Source organism: Anguilla rostrata, chromosome 7 (assembly GCF_018555375.3).
Source record: "Anguilla rostrata isolate EN2019 chromosome 7, ASM1855537v3, whole genome shotgun sequence".
In the NCBI taxonomy this organism is placed as follows: Eukaryota; Metazoa; Chordata; class Actinopteri; order Anguilliformes; family Anguillidae; genus Anguilla; species Anguilla rostrata.
In genome coordinates this window covers 15,181,717-15,204,520 of record NC_057939.1, presented here as the reverse complement: position 1 = coordinate 15,204,520, position 22,804 = coordinate 15,181,717, and the positions used below count along the sequence as shown (strand labels likewise).

Below are 22,804 nucleotides of genomic sequence, written 5' to 3'. Positions count from 1 at the left end.
GACGTGGCGCTTGCTGGCCAATCAGATCGTCTGTATTGCATTGAAGTGACCAATCCAAAAGTAATTTTGGGATTGGTATATTACGAGTCCGCAAAGTTGTGCCTGAAACTTGATTGGTTAATTCTTATATTATTTTATTATTATCGGAAGTGGAGTAGGAGAAGGGTGTACATCCGGCAGTGTATTGTGGGAGTGGTTACAGGGCACAGGATTGTGAGGTTATTCTATAGCTGGGTACAAATACCGGGTAAGTAGTCTAACCAAGTTATCGATACCTAGTGGCTTTGTGTCCCATAATGTTATTTAGATTTATCAGGCTCGACAGCTACATACATGCAAGTTGGTTATTTCTATCTACGTTTGGCTGTATTTTGATCAATCAAACTTAACTGGCTGGCAAGATGGCTTTCATCACGTAAAACCGCTATGTAGTTGCCTGCCGATTTATTGTTATCCCTTTACATTGCAATCTCTTTTTTGTAATCGCTAATGTTTTACCTATTGAACTTGCGAAACTGATATGTCGTTCAGACCTCATTCTGTCGCAGTTATCTGGTAACGTTAGCTATCCCGATTGCAACTGAAGATGTAGCAAACCAGACAATTTAGGGCAGCTAGCTTGCTAGTTAGCTAACAGTCGTTTTGGTAGGTAACGTAATTTTCCTAAAAATAATTGTCAGGCGGCTAGTTATGCCAATATGAGCTAAATCTGGTGTTTAGTGTAAAATGCTTTATTATATTTTTTAACTAAGCCGTGCCAGTGTCTAATAAGAAGGCAAACCTGAGGTTATGACCCCATTCGGTATGTGTTCCTTATCTAGCTATCGATAAATCTCTCGATAAAAGACCCTGGCATGGAAGTAAAGATTGGATGAAGCGTCCCGGTTTCGGGAAAGTAACTCAACGTTATAAATTTGTAAAGGTCTGTGCGCCTTAGTTTACGTTCCGTTGCCAGAGAACAACTTTTAAAATGAATGGTGAACCGTCAATTATGAAGTGGTTATTGGTAGAGAGACAGGTTTGATTCCCAGGTTGGGCACTCGAATATGACGGAGGACGGAGTGTAGCACAGTGGGTAAGGAACTGGGCTTGTAACCGAAAGGTCGTAGGTTCGATTCCCGGGTAAGGACACTGCCGTTGTACCCTTGAGCAAGGTACTTAACCGGAATTGCTTCAGTATATATCCAGCTGTATAAATGGATACAATGTAAAATGCTATGTAAAAGCTGTGTAAGTCGCTCTGGATAAGAGCGTCTGCTAAATGCCTGTAATGTAATGTAATATGAATCAGCAGTGTAGTTTACCTGAATTTCTGCAATGGATATCCAGGTATGCTGAAGCCATTGAGAGTTATTTTCTTGTTTTTCTGTGGGTAGTGTGCGTAATAAGTCACCTGCCACTAAAGAAAGTAATGTGGTCTACTTGGGCGGTTGGGGTTTTAACCCCCTCTCTACTTGGGTGTCCTTGGTTTAAGAAAAATATATCCTCCATTTTTTTTTTACCTAACAAATGAAACTGCACATCTGCACCTTCTAAGTTGAATTTGAAATGATTTCCTTTGTATCTGCGACAATTTGGCTACTGCATGATTGACATTGAGCAAGTGCTCTGACTGGGAAGCCTTGGGTTTGTAAAGCTTGCATGTGTAATCATTGACATTTGTCTGATCTTGGTCATCTCTTACACAATGTCAGGTAATTACCAAAGTGCTTGCGAAGCAAAGTCCTTTCTTTATGGCTGAGTGTTAAGTAGTGTGACTTTGGGAACCGGGAGAAATTATGCTATCCATTTATGATTATTTTATACCGTAGGATTGTAAATAAACATTTGGCGCCATATTTAAAAGCTCTGAAGCTCAGTGAACATCTGGTTGTCTCATCATGTCATACTCCTTTGAAAGCAGCAGGTGGCACTGTGGGACTTCACTTCCTTTCCCTTAATCTACCATCAAGTTTGTTTCATTTCAAACATTTCAAGCCCATCACTCTGAAGGCAAACTAATGTTTATTGGGCCCAGTATCAGTACATGATCTGGGCACACTTTCAGTTGGGAATAAATAGAGGACATGTGCCTCTGTATACGAGCCACTCACTTTAACAATGCTCCCCTTATCCAGCTTAGGCCTGAAGATGGATCTCAGGCTGTTAGCCATGTGTGTTGCGCTGTGCGTTGCCCACGCCGCCGGCAAGCCCATGGAGAAGAAAGACCGCATCCACCACGACCCGCAGCTGAGCGACAAGGAGCACGACGACGCAGAGAGCTTTGACTATGACCACGATGCCTTCCTGGGTCAGGAGGAGGCCAAGACCTTCGATCAGCTCACCCCCGAAGAGAGCAAGGAGCGGCTGGGGTAGGAGGCTCATCTGACATCTGTCTTACAGAGTGGACCTACAGAGAGCAGCATTGACTGTGCTGATCTGAGATCTTAATTACAGCATGTGTGTACAGAAAGCTCTAGAAAGCAATGAAACTTAAAACCCATATTTGCACTTAACATTCACATGCACGTGTTTATAGATGCTTTTGGTTGTGTTTCCCTATGTATAATTAGCAGCCCCTGTGTTCCTGTGCTTCTCAAGGACAATTGAAGTCGTTCTCCATTCTTCCTTCATTCAGTGCCTGTCTCGCTGTCTTTCTTGTCTCCCCGCTCCTCCCCCATGCAGGAAGATTGTCGATAAAATTGATGAAGACAAAGATGGATTTGTTACAACCGAAGAGATGAAGAAGTGGATCAAGTTTGCGCAGAAACGCTGGATTTACTACGACGTGGACCAGCAGTGGAGGGGACATGACCTTAACGAGGACGGATTGGTCACATGGGAGGAGTACAAGAATGCCACATATGGCTACGTCCTGGGTGTGTCCGGCTAGTTCACAAAATCTGCTTAAAAGTACCTGCATGTGCAAAGATTGAGCACTTTGCAGGCAGAATTTTTATTTTTAAATAATCAGTGATTTGTGCATTGTGATGCACAAATATGAAAATGTTGTTTCATTTGTCAGTAACAAGGAGTTATGGGCAATTATTGATTTTTTTTTTTGAAAAGTAGTCTGCTTTAAATGTCACCATGTTCCAATCTGTGTTCTTCTTTGCAATGTCACTGCTCTCCTTTATGTTCCTGTCTGTAATGTCACTGTGCTCTCCTCTGCCCTCAGATGACCCAGAATCTGAGGACAGTTTCAACTACAAGCAGATGATGTCCAGAGATGAGAGGCGCTTCAAAATGGCAGACAAAGACGGGGACCTCATCGCGAACAAGGAGGAGTTTACTGCCTTTCTGCACCCAGAGGAGTATGACTACATGAAAGACATTGTAGTGGTGGTATGTCCATATTTGCTATATAAACTCCTTAGAAATTAGAAAAGAACAGTTACATGGAGGCGCTTGTAGAGTTTGGAGCTAGAAGCACAGGAACCTCTAAGCTAAGGAAAGTGAAACTGTTAAAACATGCCTGTGCAAGAATGATTGGAAGGGAGGTCACAACTTTGTCTCACTACCATACATTTTCTGAACAGGAAACCATGGAGGACATTGACAAAAATGGAGATGGATTCATCGACCTGGAAGAGTACATTGGTAAGAGCGCAAGGGAAGCAGTGTGACGTGAGAAACTTCCTGAGGATAACGGAAAAAAAAAAGCTTTGCTTAATAGCCCAGGCATTACAATGCAAGTAAGCGTTAGTTGGAGATCTACTGGTGTTTCTCACCTTCACGGGTACACCTTGTTCTCAATCTAAGCTACTGGTATTGAAACTGTCAGTATATAGCCTAGGCTTTCACAGTTGTGTTTTGTGCAAAACAACCTTTTAAATTGGATGATCAATATAATTGAAGACTAGGAGAACTTAAAATGTATTTATTAAAGTACATTACAAAGCTATGGGTACAATATTCTTCTCCATATATCTTTGGCATCATTGTGAACAAGTATTTGAATTTGCTCATCCGTTTTAGTTGTTCAAGCTGTGAAATGTTATTAACATTTAATTTTTGCCTTTTCTATTTTCACACTCATTTGGGTCTATCCCAAAGTGCTTCTCAGCTGCACTAATAGTCCATATACGATGGTTTTTAGCATCTCGTTTAAATGTAATGGGCTCTGGTACCACACCAGTAATGTCTGTAAGCTAGCTAGTTAAAGCATGTTCACTGTGCTGCAGTGGGTCATTGACAAGCTGCTTGCCTGCTACCAGAGTGATGCAATTTCTTTTCTGATTTATCAGTGGATACTTTTCCTCCGCGTCTAATGGAAGTTTCATTGTATCTCTAGAGCTGGGTGTGTGTGTGGATGTGGCCACTGGTCTGTGGATGTGGGTGAGGGTGCGGGTCCATGGATGTGAGCTCTTGTCTTGATCATGGGTGATGCATCTCCCCGCTTCTTCCCAGGGGACATGTACAATCACGAGAGCGACCCAGACGAGCCGGAGTGGGTCAAGTCGGAGCGGGAGCAGTTCGTTGAGTTCCGAGACAAGAACAAGGACGGGAAGATGGACAAGGACGAAACCAGGGACTGGATCCTCCCCTCGGATTACGACCATGCTGATGCAGAGGCAAAACACCTGGTGTATGAGTCAGACGCAGACAAGGTCAGTCCCTGGGCCTGCATGGACCCGGTCTTCATTTTAGCTACTCTTAAAGCAGCCTTGATTACAGTCATTATTAGCAGTGTGATGGCAGCCATGTTGGATCTCTCATTTCTGTATCATACTGATTTCAGGATGGACAACTCTCTAAAGAAGAAATAATCAACAAATACGACCTGTTTGTTGGAAGCCAAGCGACAGATTTCGGGGAGGCCTTAGTACGACACGACGAATTTTAAACCATTCTAGATAGGAACAATTTTTAATTTTGATTACATAATTTATTTTATATTTTTTCATCTACCATCAAGACTGCTATATAATTATCATTTTTTGTGTGTTTTGTTGCAAAAGAGTTTTATTTTTGTTGTTTTATAAAATTAATTTCTGTAGTGCATTTTTGTTTTTCTTGGTTGGTCTGATTTTGAACAATGGATTTTTGGCATGTGCTTGGCTGAAAGGCACGGTCTGTGTATGAACTTTATAACGAACACTCAAATGCACTGTTTACCGCGGAGAGTTCCTGAATGTGAAGACTGAGACACTGGATGCATTGAACTCAGACCAAACACGAGGGGAGTCGGAGCTGAGCAACACTGAGGGGATTGCTTCGCTGATGGAAGCGGGAATGGCCAGTCTCTCTTCTCTCACTTGAAAGGGCTCCTGGGATTTGGTGTTTGTTTGACAGTCATTCCTTTTCCACGTTGAGTTTTGGAAGTTGATGTATCAGTGGGACAATGACCAGCATCCATCATCAACATTCCTCTTCTGTGCCTTTATGGTTTTTTATGTTGAGTTATTTAGCGTGGTTAGTATTTTAATTTATAGGAACAAATGAAGGGCAAAGGAGTTTCCTTTCTGGAGTTGGTGTAACACTTTTCATATATGCAGGTTAGAGGAGCGACAGACATTGATCTGTCCCTTGATATGAAGTTCACGGTTGCACCAGATTTTGTGGGTGGTCTTCTTCCTCATCCCATCCCCTAAACCCCATGTTACCACTATTTGTGTAAAAAAAATTTGTTTTTTTAAACAATATTCAGACCTTTACCTGTAGTCTCAGTTGTCAATAGTTACTGTATATACATTGAAATGCAATGTAAAAAGTATACTTTATGGTTTATATGCAGGATACCTGAACACTAAGGGTTTGAATCTTGTTCTGTGGTAAATAAACAGCCTGTTTCTCAATAAAAAAAAATAAATGTGAGTCAATGGTAATTTTGGTTTATTTATGTCACTTGCTTTAACACTGACTAAATGTTTCATATTGTAAAACTGTTTTCTGTAAGAATTATTTATCCAAAAGAATTCCCCTTGTGTTTTGACCGCAGAATTAACATTACGTTTACAGCTCTACCAAATGGCAGATTATCCTTCATTTAATAATGTCTCTTTTAAAATGCCTCTCTTAGAGCACTTCTAGGTCGGTGGATAGATGTCCACATTACACATCTATGATGGCACTTGGCTCTTTCATCTATCGATCTTCAGTATCCATACTATCCTCTTGAGGGCAGTGGCACAGCTGGCACCAGGAGAATAGGCAGATGTTGGGCAGTGATATCAATGCGCTGAACTAACATCTGTTCTGTAGTTTTTATCTTTTTTTACTTTTTAAAAAAAATTTTTATATGTTGTGAAGAGAACACGCCATATGAACATGCAAATGTGATTCATTGAGATGATGAATGTCACACAGTGTGATGGTTGTTTAACCAGAGGCCTGGACAGATACGACAGGAACCTTGCAGCGCTAATAGGACACCGTAACTAAAGGTAACAAAATTAGTCTGGAACTTCTGCACAACCTTGTGATGAACTGAGAATAGGAAAGAACTTCCCTTCAGCGCCATGCAAACTAGTACCAGGGCCTTCAGTTTGATGCAAGCAGATATATTTTATTTTTGTAATAAAGAGCACTAAGAGAAAGCGTATGAAATCATGAATGTTGTGTGTTTTTGTGAATGTGTCATTATGGACGCAAATCATTTCTATCATTTTACATTGACTCATCTAATGATTTTTTATAGACAGCTAATGGTAAATAGCCACCAGCAATGTCAACGTGAACACTAAAACCTGTAAGGTCTTTTACGAAAAATTCACCTGATTAAAGAACAAATGGAACCCAAAGAACAAATATTTAAGGAGGTCACAATAATCTGGAAATAGGATTACTAAACGAAACTCTTAAAACCGCACAAACACAAGGATGTAATAGTGGGATTACGTATATAGTGGGTATTATCTAGATAAATGATATATGGATTTCTGGGCTTAGGGATGCTGAAGACAGTTCAAGAGGGTTAAATATAATCTCTGCCGTCATCATCGTCCACCTCTGCTTCTTTAATTTCCCTTCATCATTGCATCCTAAACCTGCCCTTTTATCCCTCTATCCTCCTATAATGCATCCTTTGCTGTTCTCTTCCTTTCATTCCCCTTTTTGTTCATACCCCATTTACAGTCTAAATCAGATTCTCATCTTTGTTTTCATTTCTGTATTTAAATTCAGACTAAGCCATTTCTATAGCTACTTAATTTTCACAGGTATGTAGTTTTCATCTTTTTTATTCGCTAGTATTTTCAATAAATCTGAATTATTTTCAAATGCACTTTTTTAGATTACAATTTTAATTTAAAAATTTTAAAAGTATGTCATGATTAAACATGCACATTTTCTAGTTCATTGAAGCTTTGTTCATTTCAGATATTTGAACTGTGTTGCACCATGTACAGTAAGCAGCTTGAAGTCATTTTACTTTTATGATGTTCCTCAAGTACATCCTTCACAGAGTGATGTGTCACATGAACATATGTATTTGTGACCATATAACTCCAATGGTTATAACCTCACACATGATCATTAATGAATGCCTGTATTTCATTAGAAAAGTTCTGTTTTCCCCCTGTTTGTCTTGCTATGGTCTAGCATTCATTCTGAATGAGCTCTGTTACAAGCCAAAAGATGCTTATTTCTGATCCTTTTTATTCATGACTGAGCTTTGACAGGGATTAAGTCATTTGCATTTTCCAATTCGAATCGGTGCAACTAGCATGGAATTGCTTTCAATTACAAATGTTTACATATAATTTAAGATTATGGAGATGTGTTTTCAGTATTTAGCAAAAAAGTGAAAATGTGTGAAAAATACGTAGTGTTTCTAAATTTATTAGGGTTTATGAATGGTCTGCTTTTGCAACTATAATAATAACAACTCATTATTATATTGTAGCACCACAAGATGGTGCTGTAGACATACAAAATGAGAAACCTTCATTATCCCTTCTACTCTTGCACTGGCTGTTTGTTAGGTGAGTACATTGCATTGTTCACTGTTCACTTGGTTTCCGTTATACTAAGAGGCAGAGCTGTGCTGTTAAAATAAATAGATTGAATGTGTTGAGAGCCACCCGGACTGATACTGTTCATCACTCATGACTTTTATGTTAGTTATTTATTACAAGGTTGTACATCGCAATAATAATAATAATAATAATAATAATAATAATAATAATAATAATAAGCAACCTGACACAATGACCTCAGATCAGTAAGTTCCAGCAATCTGTCCCCAGCTTTTCTCCCCAGTTTGGAACCACCAATTCTGTTTCCTGAGTCACTGCAGAGCCTCTCACATCCAGGCAAAGAGCACTTTTACACCTGCATTTTGCAATGCCCTTCACTAGTGCCAGTCACAGCAACAGTGTATCTCTCACGTAGAACTGGTCATCTGTGTGTCTATGCCAGAGGCAAAATTGGGAAATCATGTATCAGAATGTCAGGGAACCCTGGCCAACTTAAACCCACCCCACCAAGACCTTGGAGACAAAGCCCATTGTGCCTCAACAAAGCCAAACTTTTACTGTTGACTAATGACACAGCTGAGACTCAAATTTATGAGTTTAGTGCCTGGCCAGTGCTAGCTGTGATTGCCTTTAACAAATGACCCACTCAGGCTGAGAGGGTCATAAAGGTGCAGGGCATAAAAATTGCACACCTTTCGCTCAGGACTCCATTTAGATTTACCCAGAGTGCTTTGGGACATTGAGGACAGGAAGATGACAGGATTTTCCACTGCTGCAGGGTTCAGGGTCATGGTGAGACCGCTGTTTGTTTATTACCTTTAGAAAAGCAAAAGCTCTCAGGGACCTGCTCAGACTGGTCTCTATGACGACAGTAGACCTGCATGGAAGGGCACAACGCATTCCAGGGCATGCCTGAACTCGAGAACGACAATCGTTCCTTTTCCAAATAAAATACAACTTGCCAGAATACACCTACAGCTGTATATAGCCAAGTCTTTATCTCCTCATACAAGCTCAGCCTTCAAAAAACATTTAGTACAACTCGTAGATGAATCTGTATTGTACTCTCAATGACATTTTTTACAGTTTGGGTCAGTGCTTCACACTGTTTTGTGGAACTGTCAGTTGTGTAATGTTTCCAGTCACTGACAGCAGTAAAGAAACCTGAGGAATGAGTGGAACCTGTTTCCCAGGAAAAACCTCCAATAGACTGGACTACCTTTCCAGAAGAACAGAGTCTCCAATCAGCTATCAGCTGTGTTTCTTCAGTCAGCTGGAGCTATTCTATTTAGAGTGCAGTTTCTAAAATGTGTTACTCGTCACCAACTCATTACTCATCACTCATGCTGCTCATAACCTTGTGAATGAAATTTCACACACACCAAGCCTTTGCACCTCAACTCTTTCTCCCTAAGAAATAAACTCACATGTTGGATGATTTTTCTAGGCTGTTTTGACAGCTTTAGCTGCACGTTCTTCCAAATGGCCAGGCAAAAACATGTAAAAAACAGATAAGACCTCAAATTGACAGAGTTCACACCAAAGTAAATGCAGTTAGGTAACATCTGAATATGGCATATCACAGTACAGACTTAATGCATACTATAACAGTATATTAATAAAGACATTTATACAAATGAGTACATTACAGTATATGTATATTATACTCAGAATTGGCTGATGGTATAAACACTCAGTCATTTAAGACCACAACCATCCCTGAGCTTCATTCAAATGTACAAACAAATAACAAAGCATACTGATACTGAACTTTGTTTTTATTTGAAAATTTGAATGAAGCACAGGCGTTAATGGTTTCAGTAGCACCCTAGCAATGTCTTGTTTTGTTGGAATATTTTTCAGGTTTCGTTTTTTGTGTCTTTTCCCCAGTTAACGACATTATGTGGAAGTGAGAAAAGGGAACTTTGTCATGAAGGGCTGGAAAGCCAATTGGATCACAGCATTAGTCAGATGACCTTTGGCACGGCAGAAGAGGCCACAGTGGAGTTCGTAGTTTTGCTTTGTCGTGGATTCCATCCTGGGCCCTGCCCTACTATGACTACACTCAGTGTGCATAATCACAATGACGCACGTATGCTACAAGACTAAAACACAGTGGTAGTCAGCTTTCCAAGCTAACCATGATTTATAAAGACTTTTCACAGATTTAATGATTTAAATCATTCCACTGTACTTGAAAAACAAAGAAAATACAAGCATTTGCCTGGTAAAAAGAAAAAAAATACCCTTCTGTGGTTTTTAAAAGTATTTCTTTTATATATTCAAAATGACCATATTGCGTGGTTGTTCAAAATGTAATATGCAAATACTCCAATATGCAGTACACTTGATTTATTAGTGATGGAGGATGATAGGAGGATTCTGAAATAATATTGAAATCATAAGCTTGTTTTTGAATGCTCTTTCTCCAAATTTCTCCAGCTGTGCTCATTACAGTAACCCCCTCTATAAATTCAGAAGGTTTTGGGCTAGATTCAAATCCCTCCCAGGGTGATGCTATGGCCAATTATCATCACCCCACAGGGGTGCCACCCAGCAGCCCTAATCACAAATTTCTGATTGACAGGCTAAACCAGATGTCACAAAATTTGAGACCACCACATGTTGACATCCTGCTCCATCTGTGACTTTGACTCATCAACAAAAGTGACTTCAGCTGGTCTTTGCATCAATTTTGGGCTCTGCGATTCCTGTTTTCCCTCTGCTTGAGCCACCAAACTGCAGCAAATCCAGAATGTGTGAAATATTCCCAAGCGTTCTCACAGCATACACAGTCCTACCTGTCTATACCGGCCCCACAGTGGCAGAATGAATGCCCCACAGTGTGTGCCAAATAAATATAATGTCTGAGCCCCACTGAAATCCATGGTAGCGCTCCTTGTTCAGTGAGAACTCTCCCAAATGGATATCTGAATATCTGTGCCACTGTCACGTTTAGCTGTTCTGTTCTGGTTTAACCAAATGCCAGATGTGGTCAGCTTTTGTGTGGCTACCTTACAATGATGTCCGACTGCATGCGACTCACAGAACCCAGGTTTCAGGCTCAGTCACATGCAGAGGTACACTACATGGCCAACGGTATGGGGACACTTGCCATCCAACTTCTCATCCAAAATTATGGCCATTTATATGGAGTCCTTCTGGGAAGGCTTTATACTAAATGTTATATAAAATACAGGGATTTGCTTCCATTCAGTCAGAAGAGCATTAGTGAGGTCGGGCACTGATTGGGTTATTCCAATTGATCCCAAAGGTGTTGGATGGGGTTGAGGTCAGGGCTCTGTGCAGGCTAGTCAAGTTCTTCCACATACTTGACAAAACCATTTCTATATGGACCTCACTGTGTCATGCTGAAACAGGAAAGGACCTTCACCAAACTGCGGGGGAAGCACACAATTGTCTAGAATGAGATTGTATACTGTAGCATTAAGATTTGCCTTCACTGGAACTAAGGGGCCTAGCCCAAACCATAAAAAACAGAAAACCAGATCAAGGGGTGTCCACATACTTTTGGTCATATAGTGTATGTCAGTGTGTTCTCAACCCAGTCAGAAATATGTGTTGTTTTGCCATTTGTGTTAGTGAAGCCATTACTGCACAGGCAGTAAACAGAGATGACAAGCTGAACTACTGCCAGACAAATGAACTTCCCATCTGTGCTGTGTCATTGCTGCGGTTCTGAGTGAAAGTCAACATTACAAAGCAACCGATATTTTGGACGAAGTCAATGACACATTTCCTCTTAGTTTGATTAACCATATGGGCCTGGAGTATTTCAGTCAATTTATTGCTTTATCAGCTGCTCCTGCAGTCAATTCTGAAGGACCTTGTTGAAAGGGACAAAATGGAAACAGTTACAATTCACAAAATATCCTGCACCTCAGCTGAAAAGTTAACCATTACCTTGTATGGATGATCAACGGATTATCACTTTCCCACATCACATCAATGTGGAAAAAATCTTTATTGGTAGGAAACTACATCCAACATGACAGCTTTTAGCACCCAAAAGTAAATGCTCCTTTGCAGTCTAATACAATTGTAGCCACTAACAATGAATAATTAAATTCATGAATACACACGCTTTAACATAAGCCTTTAAAAACAACACAAAAGAAAAAGCTCTGAAACTTTGTCATACTGGTACGGTCTTTATTGAAATAAAAATACCACAATCTCTAAATATTGTGCTGAAGCATCACATTCAAGTGGAAGCCCACTCTAAAAACAATTTATCAAATGTACAATAGGCAGAATATTTCATTGGCTAGTTTCTTGCCACAGTTTGGCCCCTGGTCTCCACAGAGTAATCTCAGCACAGCTGGTCCTTAGAAGAAAATGGTTGAGACATGTCATGGGAAATGAAGATGCACCATGGGACGGCATCCCAGACAGACCCGTATAAGCAGGTCCCTGTACCACGGAACAGGGTTGTGCACAATAGCAGTCAGGGCCGGTATGGCTTTGGTTCCAATCCCAGTGTGCAATTAAGTGCCCATGAGCAGGAGTGTTATGTTCAGGGCATGGTCGGGCCCCACTGGCCCTGAGCGTGCTGGCTCTGTAACAGTCTGTGCAGCTCCTTGAACTGCTCCACCGTCTGGTCCTTGAGGTCCGGGTTGGAGATCTGCAGGCGGATGCTGTCCGTCGACCAGGAGAGCTCGCCCGAAAACATCTCCGTCAGAATCCGGGCAACGACAGGAATCACCTGGGTGAGAGCGTGCAGACAAGATTGTTCTCTTTGTGTACTGAGAAGGGAAATGGCACTGTGATGGTTCATAAATCCTGCTATTGATAATTTGAGCAGGAGTTAAATAATAACATGTAAATACACAGGAGTAGGAGTTACATTGTAACATATAATTAAATAGGCTGCCAATATACTGTAATTTAGCTGAGGTGAGTTAACTATGAATGAAAAACCTGCAGTGTGCAGTATGGCCCAGTCTGGAACAGTGTGGTAAACTACAGTGTGTAGTGTGCTGCAAGATCATACAGCATGACCCAAAGTGATAAGCATGCAGTGTTACTGGTACAGAACTGCACAGTGTAACCCTGTGTGGTACAGTGTGCTGTGGGAGTGTAATGCAGTGTGATACAGAGTGAGACACTCAGCATAACTCACTGTGGTGCTGTACAGAGGGGGCAGTGTGCAGTCTGACTCAGTCTGACTAGGGGGCACTGCAGTGCAATGTGCTCTGGTACTGAGGGGTACAGTTTAGGATAGTGTGGCACAGTGCTGTGTAGGATAGCATAGTGTGGTTTAGTGCTGTGCAGTGTAGGATAGTCTGCTATAAGGTGATGGAGTAGGGAGGGCAACAGTACAGAGCACACAGTAGTGTTAGTGGAGTGCTGCTGAACACCTGGACGATGATCAGCTTCTTCTCCTTGGGTTTCCTGTCAGGCCAGTCCTCTCCAAAACAGAAGTAGATTTCGAAGGGGGGTGGGGCCGGCGCTTCTCCTTTTTGGTACAGGATCAACCCTACAATACAAGAGAATACCTCCCACTTCAATACCACAGCTACACTCACATCCCATAATTACTTACTATTCTTGCAACAGGCTATTGTGTTTATACCCTGGTAACAGGTCACAGTCAAACAGAAATGACATACAATAAGAGAATATGTGTTTTTCTGTGGCTCGTGAAAAGAGGAATTTCTGTGGTTTTGGAAATGTTGGGTCATATGAAATTAGCTTTGAAATCTGAGTGTAACTGAAAGAGAGAGAATCGAAAGGAAATAATTTAAAACAGCCAAAACCTTACGGATGAGAGACAGGTGGTGACGTGTTAAACAGCTCAGACTAGACTTTTTTCATTTCATATGAAATAAAGGTTTGTAATTCCTACACGGATCACCTGATATGGATGCAAATACTCTCAAATTTAAGCTGATAGTCTGCACTTTAACCTCACATTCATTGTTTTGTTTCCAATGCGTTGGAGTAGAGCCAAATCAACAAAATCCAATGTTGACATTCCAATCTCTGCATGTGACATAAAAAATACTCTTTGAGATCAGCTCAGTGAGAAGTATGAGCCACACATCCCAGCCACTGATCCCCAGCTGCTCTGCCTCACCGTGCAGGAAGCTGTTGAGGCTGAACACCCGGATCCTCCTCTCCCTCTCCATGGGGTTGGGCGGGCCCTGCTCGGACACACCCGGGCCGGACCAGAACACCTTGCACTGGCAGAGGCGCACGGCGTAGATGTCCTGGCCCTCGATCTCCAGGATGAGGCCGCGGTCCATCACGTCCAGCAGCTGGCTGGTGTAGAAGCGCTGCTTGTCGTTGGAGACGTTCTGCGTGCCGGGGAACCGGACCTGCTGCAGGCTGACCGGCCCAAACAGGTCCACCTGGTCCGGCGTGGGCTCCAGGTGGCCGTAGTACAGCCGGCAGCCCTGCGGGTTGCTGACGGTCTGAGAGCCGGCTGCCCGGCCCCGGTACTGGAACTTAATGTCCAGATCAGTCACTGCCACGGAGAGAGAGAGAGAAAGACATCACGTCCGTCAAACTGCATGGGCCAATACACTGGACATAGAGTGTGCCTCTATTCTTTACAGTGTAGTTTACTCTGTAAGACTTATAGTCACATGAAAAATATATCCTTTTAATATTTCATATTTCAATTTCAATTTCAAGTATGAAAAATACAAAGAGATTCTTAGCCACGGTACAAGCAGACTAACTTGCAGTATAGGTATATTGCTTAAAGTAAAATGTCTAAACCTCTACTCAACCCTGTTCCTGGAGCTCTGCCATCCTGTAATTTTCAACACCAACCCTAACAAAGCACACCTCATTCAATAGCAAGAGACTGAGTTCATAGTAGAATCAGGTGTGCCAAATGAGGGTTTCCATGAAAACATAAAGGACAGTAGATCTCCAGGAACAGGGTTGGGCTGCCATGACCTAAATTCTTAGAAGCATGTAGATGGAGGGGAGACTGGAGAGAGCACGCAGAGAGAGGACAGGGTCGTGCACAGTGGAAGAAGGAAGAAGAAGGGCGTGTGTGCAGAGGGAGGAAGAGGAAGAGGGGTGTATGCGGAGGTACTGGGCGTGTGCAGGGGGCGGGAAGTTGCCAGGGAGACAGAGGAGTGTGCACAGGGAGGACTGCTTACTTACAGGGCAGCATATGGGGGCTGCTGAGCAGGTCATATATACAGGGCTGCACTGGCCCCGCCACCCGATTTGGTGCCTCGGGCATGGGGCTGTCGTCAATGACTGGCGGCCCGGGGGGCGGGACCATCTCTCCGTGCACGCCTGGAAGGCTGCCGCCGTGGGCGAAGCCGCCGCACCCCACCTCGCCCACCAGCGGCACGGGGTTCTGGAAGTCAGACAGGGGCATGCTGGCCAGGGGGATGCCCCCGCCGGGGGCGACGGGCAAGCTGCCCTGCGGGACGGCCATCTGTGTGAGGTAGCTGTCACTCATGGGGGAGCTGATGAAGGGCACCTCCCCCTGGAGACCAGGGAACGCTGCATAGCTGGACACCTCTCCCATTCTGCTATCTGCCATTGAAAATCAATCATTCAAAACCAATCAATCAATCATTCAAACCCATGATCAAACACTATCACACTAATACAGACATGATCTAACACTGTATCAGGGGCGTCATAGCTCAGGAGGTAAGAGCGGTTGTCTGGCAGTCGGAGGGTTGCCGGTTTGATCCCCGCCCTGGGCGTATCGAAGTGTCCCTGAGCAAGGCACCTAAACCCTAACTGCTCTGGTGAATGAGAGGCATCAATTGTAAAGTGCTTTGGAAAAAAGTGCTAAATGCAGACTGTTTACCGTTTACCGTATCACTCACATTAATAAAGACATGATCAAATACTGTACCACACTACTAAGTACACGATCAAACACTGTATCACTCACATTAATAAAGACACAATCAAATACTGTACCACACTAATAAGTACACGATCAAACACTGTATCACTCACATTAATAAAGACACAATCAAATACTGTACCACACTAATAAGTGATGAACACACATCAAATACCACAAACTGGGAATCACACCTCAAACATGCCAAACAACTAATTACAAGCAACTCATGCCTTTTCCACTCATCTGCATTAAAGTTAATGCCACACAATGTGATTTACAGAATATACTGTAAAATACTGATCCAAGAACCATTAAGCAGAACATTTGCTCACAGAAAACCAGTGCATTCACGTATATGAATACTTTATTACTTAGTAAAAAGTCAAATTAAAAGATAAAGAAGTGACTTACCTATTGAGAGACCCACAATGTCTGGTAGCTGAAAATAAGATGAGAGAAATCAAATGGTGCAACAACAAAAAACAATAAAAACTGTATGGTAGTTCATATTGTGTAGAAAAAGGTCCCATATATGAAATTGTTACTTTATATTGGAGAATATGTTGTATTCTGATCATTACTATTTGCTTAACAGATTTCACCATACCTCATCTTCATCATCATCACCAGGATCTGAAACACAGTCAATAATAATTAGAATGCATTTGTCCTGGTATGTACACAAGAGTACTGCACATTTTATTAAATTCACACTCATAAACAGCATGTAATCAACAATATGGGCCAAAAGGCCTATGATAGTCATTACATTTCACGCACTTTCATATCTTCCCAGCAGTCACAAGCTCCACTGGAGTTAAGTGCTGGATATTAACGGTCATTCGATTCCGGTTAAGGCCCTTGCGATTGAACTGGTTCTGTTGCGGCCGTTACCTCCGTTATACGGTTGGTCGCACACCTCGTAAATCTTGTACGGCTGGACGGGAGTCTCCTTGGTGCCGTCATACTTGAGCCTGAACTCGCGGCTCTTGTTGAGGGCGCAGCGCAGGTTGGCCTTCCACTTTGCTGGGTCGGGCTCGTCCACCCCTTCCTGGTACTTGCCAGTCTCCAGAGCCCAGGCCTGTGGAGGAGGGGTAATCAAATGAAAAGGCTTTTCACTACAGCCTCCCATAGCTCAGTTGACAAAGGCACTCGTTACAAGAGCAGCCAGGGCCCAACAGCCTAGACATCAATGTCACAGCTCAGTCAGGTTTGAGTCTGGTCTATGACATCAGCTGACTGATGGGAAGCCCACAGTAGCTGGATGAAGTAGGCTTTATCCTGTCTGGGGAAGGGTGAGTTTGTCAGCCAGGGGTCCTGTGGCATTTGTTTCTGCCAATGGCATGCCAAGTGCCAGCAGGCTACCAGTGGTCAGATATAACCTCTCCTCCAATCAGTGCCAAATACATAGCCAGTGACTGGCTTGCGGGAAAGTGCATCATGCAAGTTTTTCAACAGCAGACATAATTTCATAGGCATGTGTGCCGTTAAAGGCTCCTCATCAACATTCTTTCACCCCTCTCACTACAATCCTGTTTCAGGTTACCCCCCACCCCCACTGTTACTGCTCCCTCCCTGCCATTACCACCCTCACTCTGACCATGACCACTGAGGCTGTTGTTACATGATGTGGTATTACCAACATAACTGTTGGGCATGTGTTCTAATGCTGGTCAACAAAGTCTCCATTTACAATATTTGCGTATGGAATCCTAAAGTGAATAGGGCGGGGTGGGGCGGGGCACACTCACCCTAAATATGGTATTCTCGTCCTCCTGTGCAGGCAGGTGGCGGGTGGCATGGCGCCAGGGTATCCGGAAGAGTTTCTGCTCTGAGTTTATCCACTGCAGGCCCGGGTACTTCCCACTGTTCACCTGGGCAACCAACCAGGGCTTTAGCCGAATCCTCCGAGACTGAAGACTCATAGTGGGGAAGCACCTATCATTGTTGCCAGAAAGAAAGAAAGACAGAAAGTAGAAAGAGAAAAGTGAGAGATTAACATACAGGGCCAATGTTCAGTACTTCAGACTACAGGTTCATAAATCCCACTTTTAAACTGAACAGTCAGTCAGCAAGTGATGCTTACATACTTATATTCCTAATCAGAAATAAATCTGTTTGGCTTCCGTTATCATAATGCAGAATATATCAGCAATAATCTTGACTTGCTAAAACTTTTTAAGATAAGGAACTGTGGCTTTGTGACTGTTAGAGATAAGAAAGCGGGTAGCTAACTGTTTTTAAAGTAGCTGACTGGCAGCTCGTATAAATGTGGATTTAAAAGAACAGCTGCTTAAATGATTAGGTAGACACAAATTCAGTCAAGCACCGATGCATGTTGTACTTAGCTTGAAAATGAATTGAATAATGTCTTACATATTGTAGGATTGCCAATACATAATGAAATAATGTAAATGTTTAATATATGATGTAGGAAATGACTCAGCTACACACTTCATAACCTCGAGTTTCCTCACCCCCTCTATAATTAGACTGAATCTTGGCCATGGTTCATGGGTATACAGCCATACAGCTTTCTACCTCTTTTAAGAGTGGCACAATTCTGTGATTAAAAATTGGAATTCAGCAGTACCTCTGTTCATCCCCCCACTGCAGAAAAACCAACACCCCCAATACCCTCCATCCTACATATAACCAGCATTTCTGAAAAGCATACCCATGATGTACCTTGGCTCAGTTCCTAGGGTCACCTGACAGTTACATACACACTCCAATGTGACAGGAGACAGGTCACAAAAGAGAAAGCCAAATATACACCATAACCGATCTTCACTTGCTAACTTCTTAACCATGTGAGTTTCACATTGCTGTGTTATCATAGACATTGTTTGGGCATAATTAATTGGAAAGCCAAAATTGGGGTCATTTGGATAGAAGGCAATACATTTCAGGCAGTTTTTAGCAGACAATCTTATCCAGAAGAACTTACACAGCTTTTGCATTTTACACGATATCCATGCATACATCAGGATATGGGCTATAATGAATTCAGGTTAAGTACCTTGCACAAGGGTAAAACCTGAGGAATCAAACCTGCAACCTTATGGTTACATGCCTGGTTTGGTTACATCCCTAGCCATTAAAATACACTGCCACCCAAAGATTCTAAATCACTAAAAGTGGGGTGTAATAGACAATACCTAAAATATAGGCCTAAATACATTTCAGACAACACATTCAAACTAGGAACTATTGCTGGGGTTTAACTCCAGCATAGTTTTGGTTAAGATACCAACCATCTTATTCTGAGCCAGGGAAAACCCTGAATCTACACTCCTGGGCAAAGTTTGCCCAAAATGGCAAAAAATTAAGCTTTTAATGGTCTTAACAACAAATCATTGGTCAGAAAATTAGCAAGAATTAAACAAATGCACTCCCGAGACCTCCTGTGCCACCATTTGCTCGTTTACTTTTGCTGCAGTGAACTGTTTGGGGAAAAGCTAGAAACAGGGACATTCACTTATACAGTAGACAAATTAACATAATGTCAAATAAGAGAGTCATGTTTTGTATTTGGTTGCATATCATTTGCATGCCATGACTTCCTGATGTCTTTGACCTATCAACACCATCAGAGTCTGGATATCTGATTTTCAGGTTGTCCTACAAGCGATACAAAAACTCTTTGCATTTGAATGGAACTGGGACTAGATTCAGCTGTAAATTATGCTGATACATTATGGAACACATTTGTTGGCTAAATGGCTTTAAGTCATCAAGGGTCCAAGGTATCTGATTAGGCAAATGTGATTTCAGTGCTAGTTTGTACTTGGCAGGATTGTTTGTTTGTTTGCTGAACAGGTTACTCTACAGGGTTGGAGTCCTGATCTATGTGGTCACTTCTGGCACTACGATCTTTACTTCACTCTAGTATGTTTCTTTTGCACCTCTGCACCTTGAACTAATGCACTTGTTGTACGTCGCTCTGGATAAGAGCGTCTGCTAAATGCCTGTAATGTAATGTAATGTAATGTAATATCAAATGAGCCTCAAACCACCGTGCTGCTGCCGGATATGCAGTAGGTACTACAAGCATTGTTTCTCCTGATTAATTTACCTGTTGAACTCAATGGAAAAAATATTCAGGAGAAACAATGCTTGTAGTATCTACTGCATTAAACTGGGATGACAATGGATATCTCCAGTGTAGACATTCTTAGAACACAGCAGCAAACTGTGAGTGTACTACTGCACTCATCAGTGTTGAAATTAGGGTGCCTCATTCACGCAAATCTACAGCGCATAAACCACAGCACAGTCCAACTCTATTTGTCACTCTATCCAGAGAACTGTATCCACTGTTTGAGTCCTTGAGAAATGTATTCTTAAAACTACTTTTAGGCCCGTAATTTATCATTGTTCTCCAAATTTGGAAAGTCAATATGTTTGGAATGTTGTCCCATTGTGAAACATTCCCACTGCTGTTGACTCTGTAGATCACCAGCTAAGACGCAGGGTCCCTGTGTTGGCAGACTTCTCTTCCTATGCAGCATGCACTGTCAGCCAGCATCTGATGGCCTATGGGAGTCACTGTAATGTAATGTAATGATGGAAACCATTCTGAAAGAAAACACTCCCTCCCTCAGCAACAAAGCAGCCAATTATCAAAAGCGGGGAAAATGGCACATTCATGATCTAAATCTGAACTAGGATGAGACACGTAGCACAGTCAAGAATCGCTGCCCATATACAAATCCCTCCATGCAGCCGGACGTTTGATCCCTGCCACCTCCTGAGTTCTGACCCCTTCTCTATCGGTTATTCAGACCCTCTCTGCTTTCGGTCTGAATAAAGTACAAAATACAAAAGGACTGTGGCACAGGTGCACCATAGTGTACTGCTATAGTTGGACATGCCACTTTGAGGGTCAGCAATTCCGCATTGTTCAGGCCATTGTGCAACAAATTGCTATGGACCTGCAGCAAATATATAGTTCTTGTTCCTTTATTTTTTTCAGTCTGTTCATGCGCTTCACTCTCAGTGTGATTCATGATTTTTCATTCATGTCAGTCATTTACATTCAAAGAAGATACACAAAGTTGCTTCACATAAGATAGAACACCAGAGTAGGATTCAGCTGATGAACATAGATCTGAGTGTGTCGCTCAGGTGTAATGCTGAACAACCCTTCAACTGGAGTTTGTGGTTCACAGGTCATTTCGACTATTAGAAAAACACTGGGTTGTAGGGTTTCACCACTCACATAACTCATTAACTAATTTGCTAAATATTATGAAGAGGCAACAGACTTGTTCTCATCACGTGAATGAGGATAACGTGGGCTGTTCTTTCGGAATACAACACATAGCCTGTTTTGTTGATGATGTAGGCTACAGCATACAGAAATATTTCATGCAGTTCTGATCTAATCAAAAAGCTCCAATCTTTACAGCACACAGGAAATGGCAATGCTAAGGGATTTAATTGAAATTTGTATTGATCCAAAAGTGAAAATGCAAAGAATTTACTCGGCCTTGGAGAGCACCGACTTCTCGAAATGTTATTTCTCCACAAGTCATGAACACCTGCCATTTCACAACGTTAAACACATGCAAGTTAGTTGTTAATTAAGAACTTGCTTATGCATATTTGTCACTTTTCTGTGTAATGTGACAACATCTGAAATCCCGGCGATTCTGTTTTAAAACACTAAATAATCTAAACCAGTGAGACGTATTTTTACAAAATAATGGTAGGCAGCCTACGCCAAAGACACCGACGGTAAATAAATGGAAATATGTCGAATCGTTTCCTTTCGTTGTGTGTGCCGGTGAAATCTTCAGAGGCTAACATTATCCTTCTATCGCATAAATGATTTTGTGCATGCGTTCACTTATAAACTCATATCTCCCAGAACGCCATTTCCCCATGCTGTGAACAGAGGTCTCCTTGGCAAATTCTCGCGGAAGGTGTCCGTAGCTAACGTTTAAGTTAGATTATTCGATAATCAAATATACTTCTAATATCACGCATGTAACATAGCGAACTCACCTGAAAACTTCAACAGGCTAATATGCCTGAGGAGGAGCTAACAAAACTTGATCCAACCGCCCGGATTTCCCCGGACCAACGTTAACAACTATAGCCAGCTAACTAAACATGAAACGAAACAAATGACGCAAAGTGTGCATAACTAGTAACACAAAGTGCCACCCTTCCGGGGTGTCTAGAACAGTGTATATGATGTATACGGAAGCAATGAAAAGAAGCATTGCCGCTGATGTTTTTCACAACTAGTGGTTTATTACTCATAATAAACCACTAGTTGTGGGCATCACACAGTAAAATAATGTAATGACCTTCCACGTGCAATACATTTCTGTTTATCTTAAGCCACTGCAAAGGTGGCGTGCCATATGTTGATCAGCTACCCTAAAAAGTGGGTGTGAGTTTGCCAAGGATCCCTGGAAATAATGCTTCGGCTTTCCCTCAACTGATAAAAAGTGTAACAGCTTTTTTTTTAATCAGGGGCGATGCAAGAGTATGTCAGCACGTGAATGCTCATTCACATAGCTAATGTTGCACTGCTCTCCTACTAACTAGAACAGTTAAATCAACGCATCGCCATAGGTAATGTTTCCATAAGGCCTGTTCTGCTCCGTGACTTGATTTTATCTGATTAACATGAATAACTTAATAAAAACGTGTAGTCTTCAACAGATGCAATCTCGGATTCAACTGTCCAACTGCTAGCTACCACAAAAATTGGCCTGTACTAATAGCAAACGACGTTCTTTCTTTCCTTCACTACAAGATTTGAGCTCAGAAAGGCATATATAGGCTACTCTAACAACAGTGAATACTAACATTTAAGTTAAGCAATCTTTTCCGCACGATGGCAGTATACTCAATTTGTAAAGCAGGCAAGAGGTCAATTTTTCATCATTTTCCTCCCAAACTTTGACGCGTTGACACGCTGCAGCCTGCAGTTAAGTATTTCGTTTATGCATTTGCATAATACGTGTTCAAAGACAGTCATTTTGCAAATGACAAAAATGTGTAATTTTCTTGCTTTCTTTCTGGCTACTTT

The 22,804-nt window shown here is 42.0% G+C and overlaps 2 protein-coding genes across 3 annotated transcripts; one reads left to right on the top strand and one right to left on the bottom strand.

The window, feature by feature from the left end:
* Positions 1 to 90: 90 nt before the first annotated feature.
* Positions 91 to 5,807, top strand: LOC135259129 (calumenin). Of its 2 annotated transcripts, none has more exons than XM_064343080.1 (7): positions 91 to 247; positions 2,118 to 2,351; positions 2,665 to 2,858; positions 3,158 to 3,324; positions 3,519 to 3,579; positions 4,390 to 4,589; positions 4,721 to 5,807. In XM_064343080.1, the coding sequence occupies exons 2-7, from the start codon at positions 2,131 to 2,133 to the stop codon at positions 4,823 to 4,825; spliced, it is 948 nt and encodes a 315-aa protein (XP_064199150.1). In that variant the 5' UTR covers positions 91 to 247; positions 2,118 to 2,130; the 3' UTR covers positions 4,826 to 5,807. The 2 variants fall into 2 exon arrangements, with proteins under 2 accessions (XP_064199150.1, XP_064199151.1); XM_064343081.1 differs by lacking the exon at positions 91 to 247 and adding an exon at positions 288 to 335.
* A 6,243-nt stretch (positions 5,808 to 12,050) lies between these two features.
* irf5 (interferon regulatory factor 5) lies at positions 12,051 to 21,967 on the bottom strand. Its single transcript, XM_064343078.1, has 9 exons — positions 21,766 to 21,967; positions 17,505 to 17,691; positions 16,648 to 16,834; positions 16,361 to 16,386; positions 16,165 to 16,192; positions 15,042 to 15,425; positions 13,999 to 14,388; positions 13,280 to 13,398; positions 12,051 to 12,624 (listed from the first exon to the last, which is right to left on the bottom strand). Exons 2-9 carry the CDS (start codon positions 17,676 to 17,678, stop codon positions 12,436 to 12,438), a joined length of 1,497 nt encoding a protein of 498 aa, XP_064199148.1. The 5' UTR covers positions 17,679 to 17,691; positions 21,766 to 21,967; the 3' UTR covers positions 12,051 to 12,435.
* Between the last annotated feature and the right edge of the window lie 837 nt (positions 21,968 to 22,804).

Excerpts from the sequence above, each read along its gene's own strand:
- LOC135259129 (XM_064343080.1), top strand. The coding sequence starts at position 2,131 with ATGGATCTCAGGCTGTTAGCCATGTGTGTTGCGCTGTGCGTTGCCCAC. Across the intron at positions 2,859-3,157 it reads CACATATGGCTACGTCCTGG|ATGACCCAGAATCTGAGGAC; the intron begins GTGTGTCCGGCT and ends CTCTGCCCTCAG. Across the intron at positions 3,580-4,389 it reads CGACCTGGAAGAGTACATTG|GGGACATGTACAATCACGAG; the intron begins GTAAGAGCGCAA and ends GCTTCTTCCCAG.
- irf5 (XM_064343078.1), bottom strand. The coding sequence starts at position 17,678 with ATGAGTCTTCAGTCTCGGAGGATTCGGCTAAAGCCCTGGTTGGTTGCC. Across the intron at positions 16,835-17,504 it reads ACGAGAATACCATATTTAGG|GCCTGGGCTCTGGAGACTGG; the intron begins GTGAGTGTGCCC and ends CCTCCTCCACAG. Across the intron at positions 16,387-16,647 it reads CGACCAACCGTATAACGGAG|ATCCTGGTGATGATGATGAA; the intron begins GTAACGGCCGCA and ends ACTGTGTTTCAG.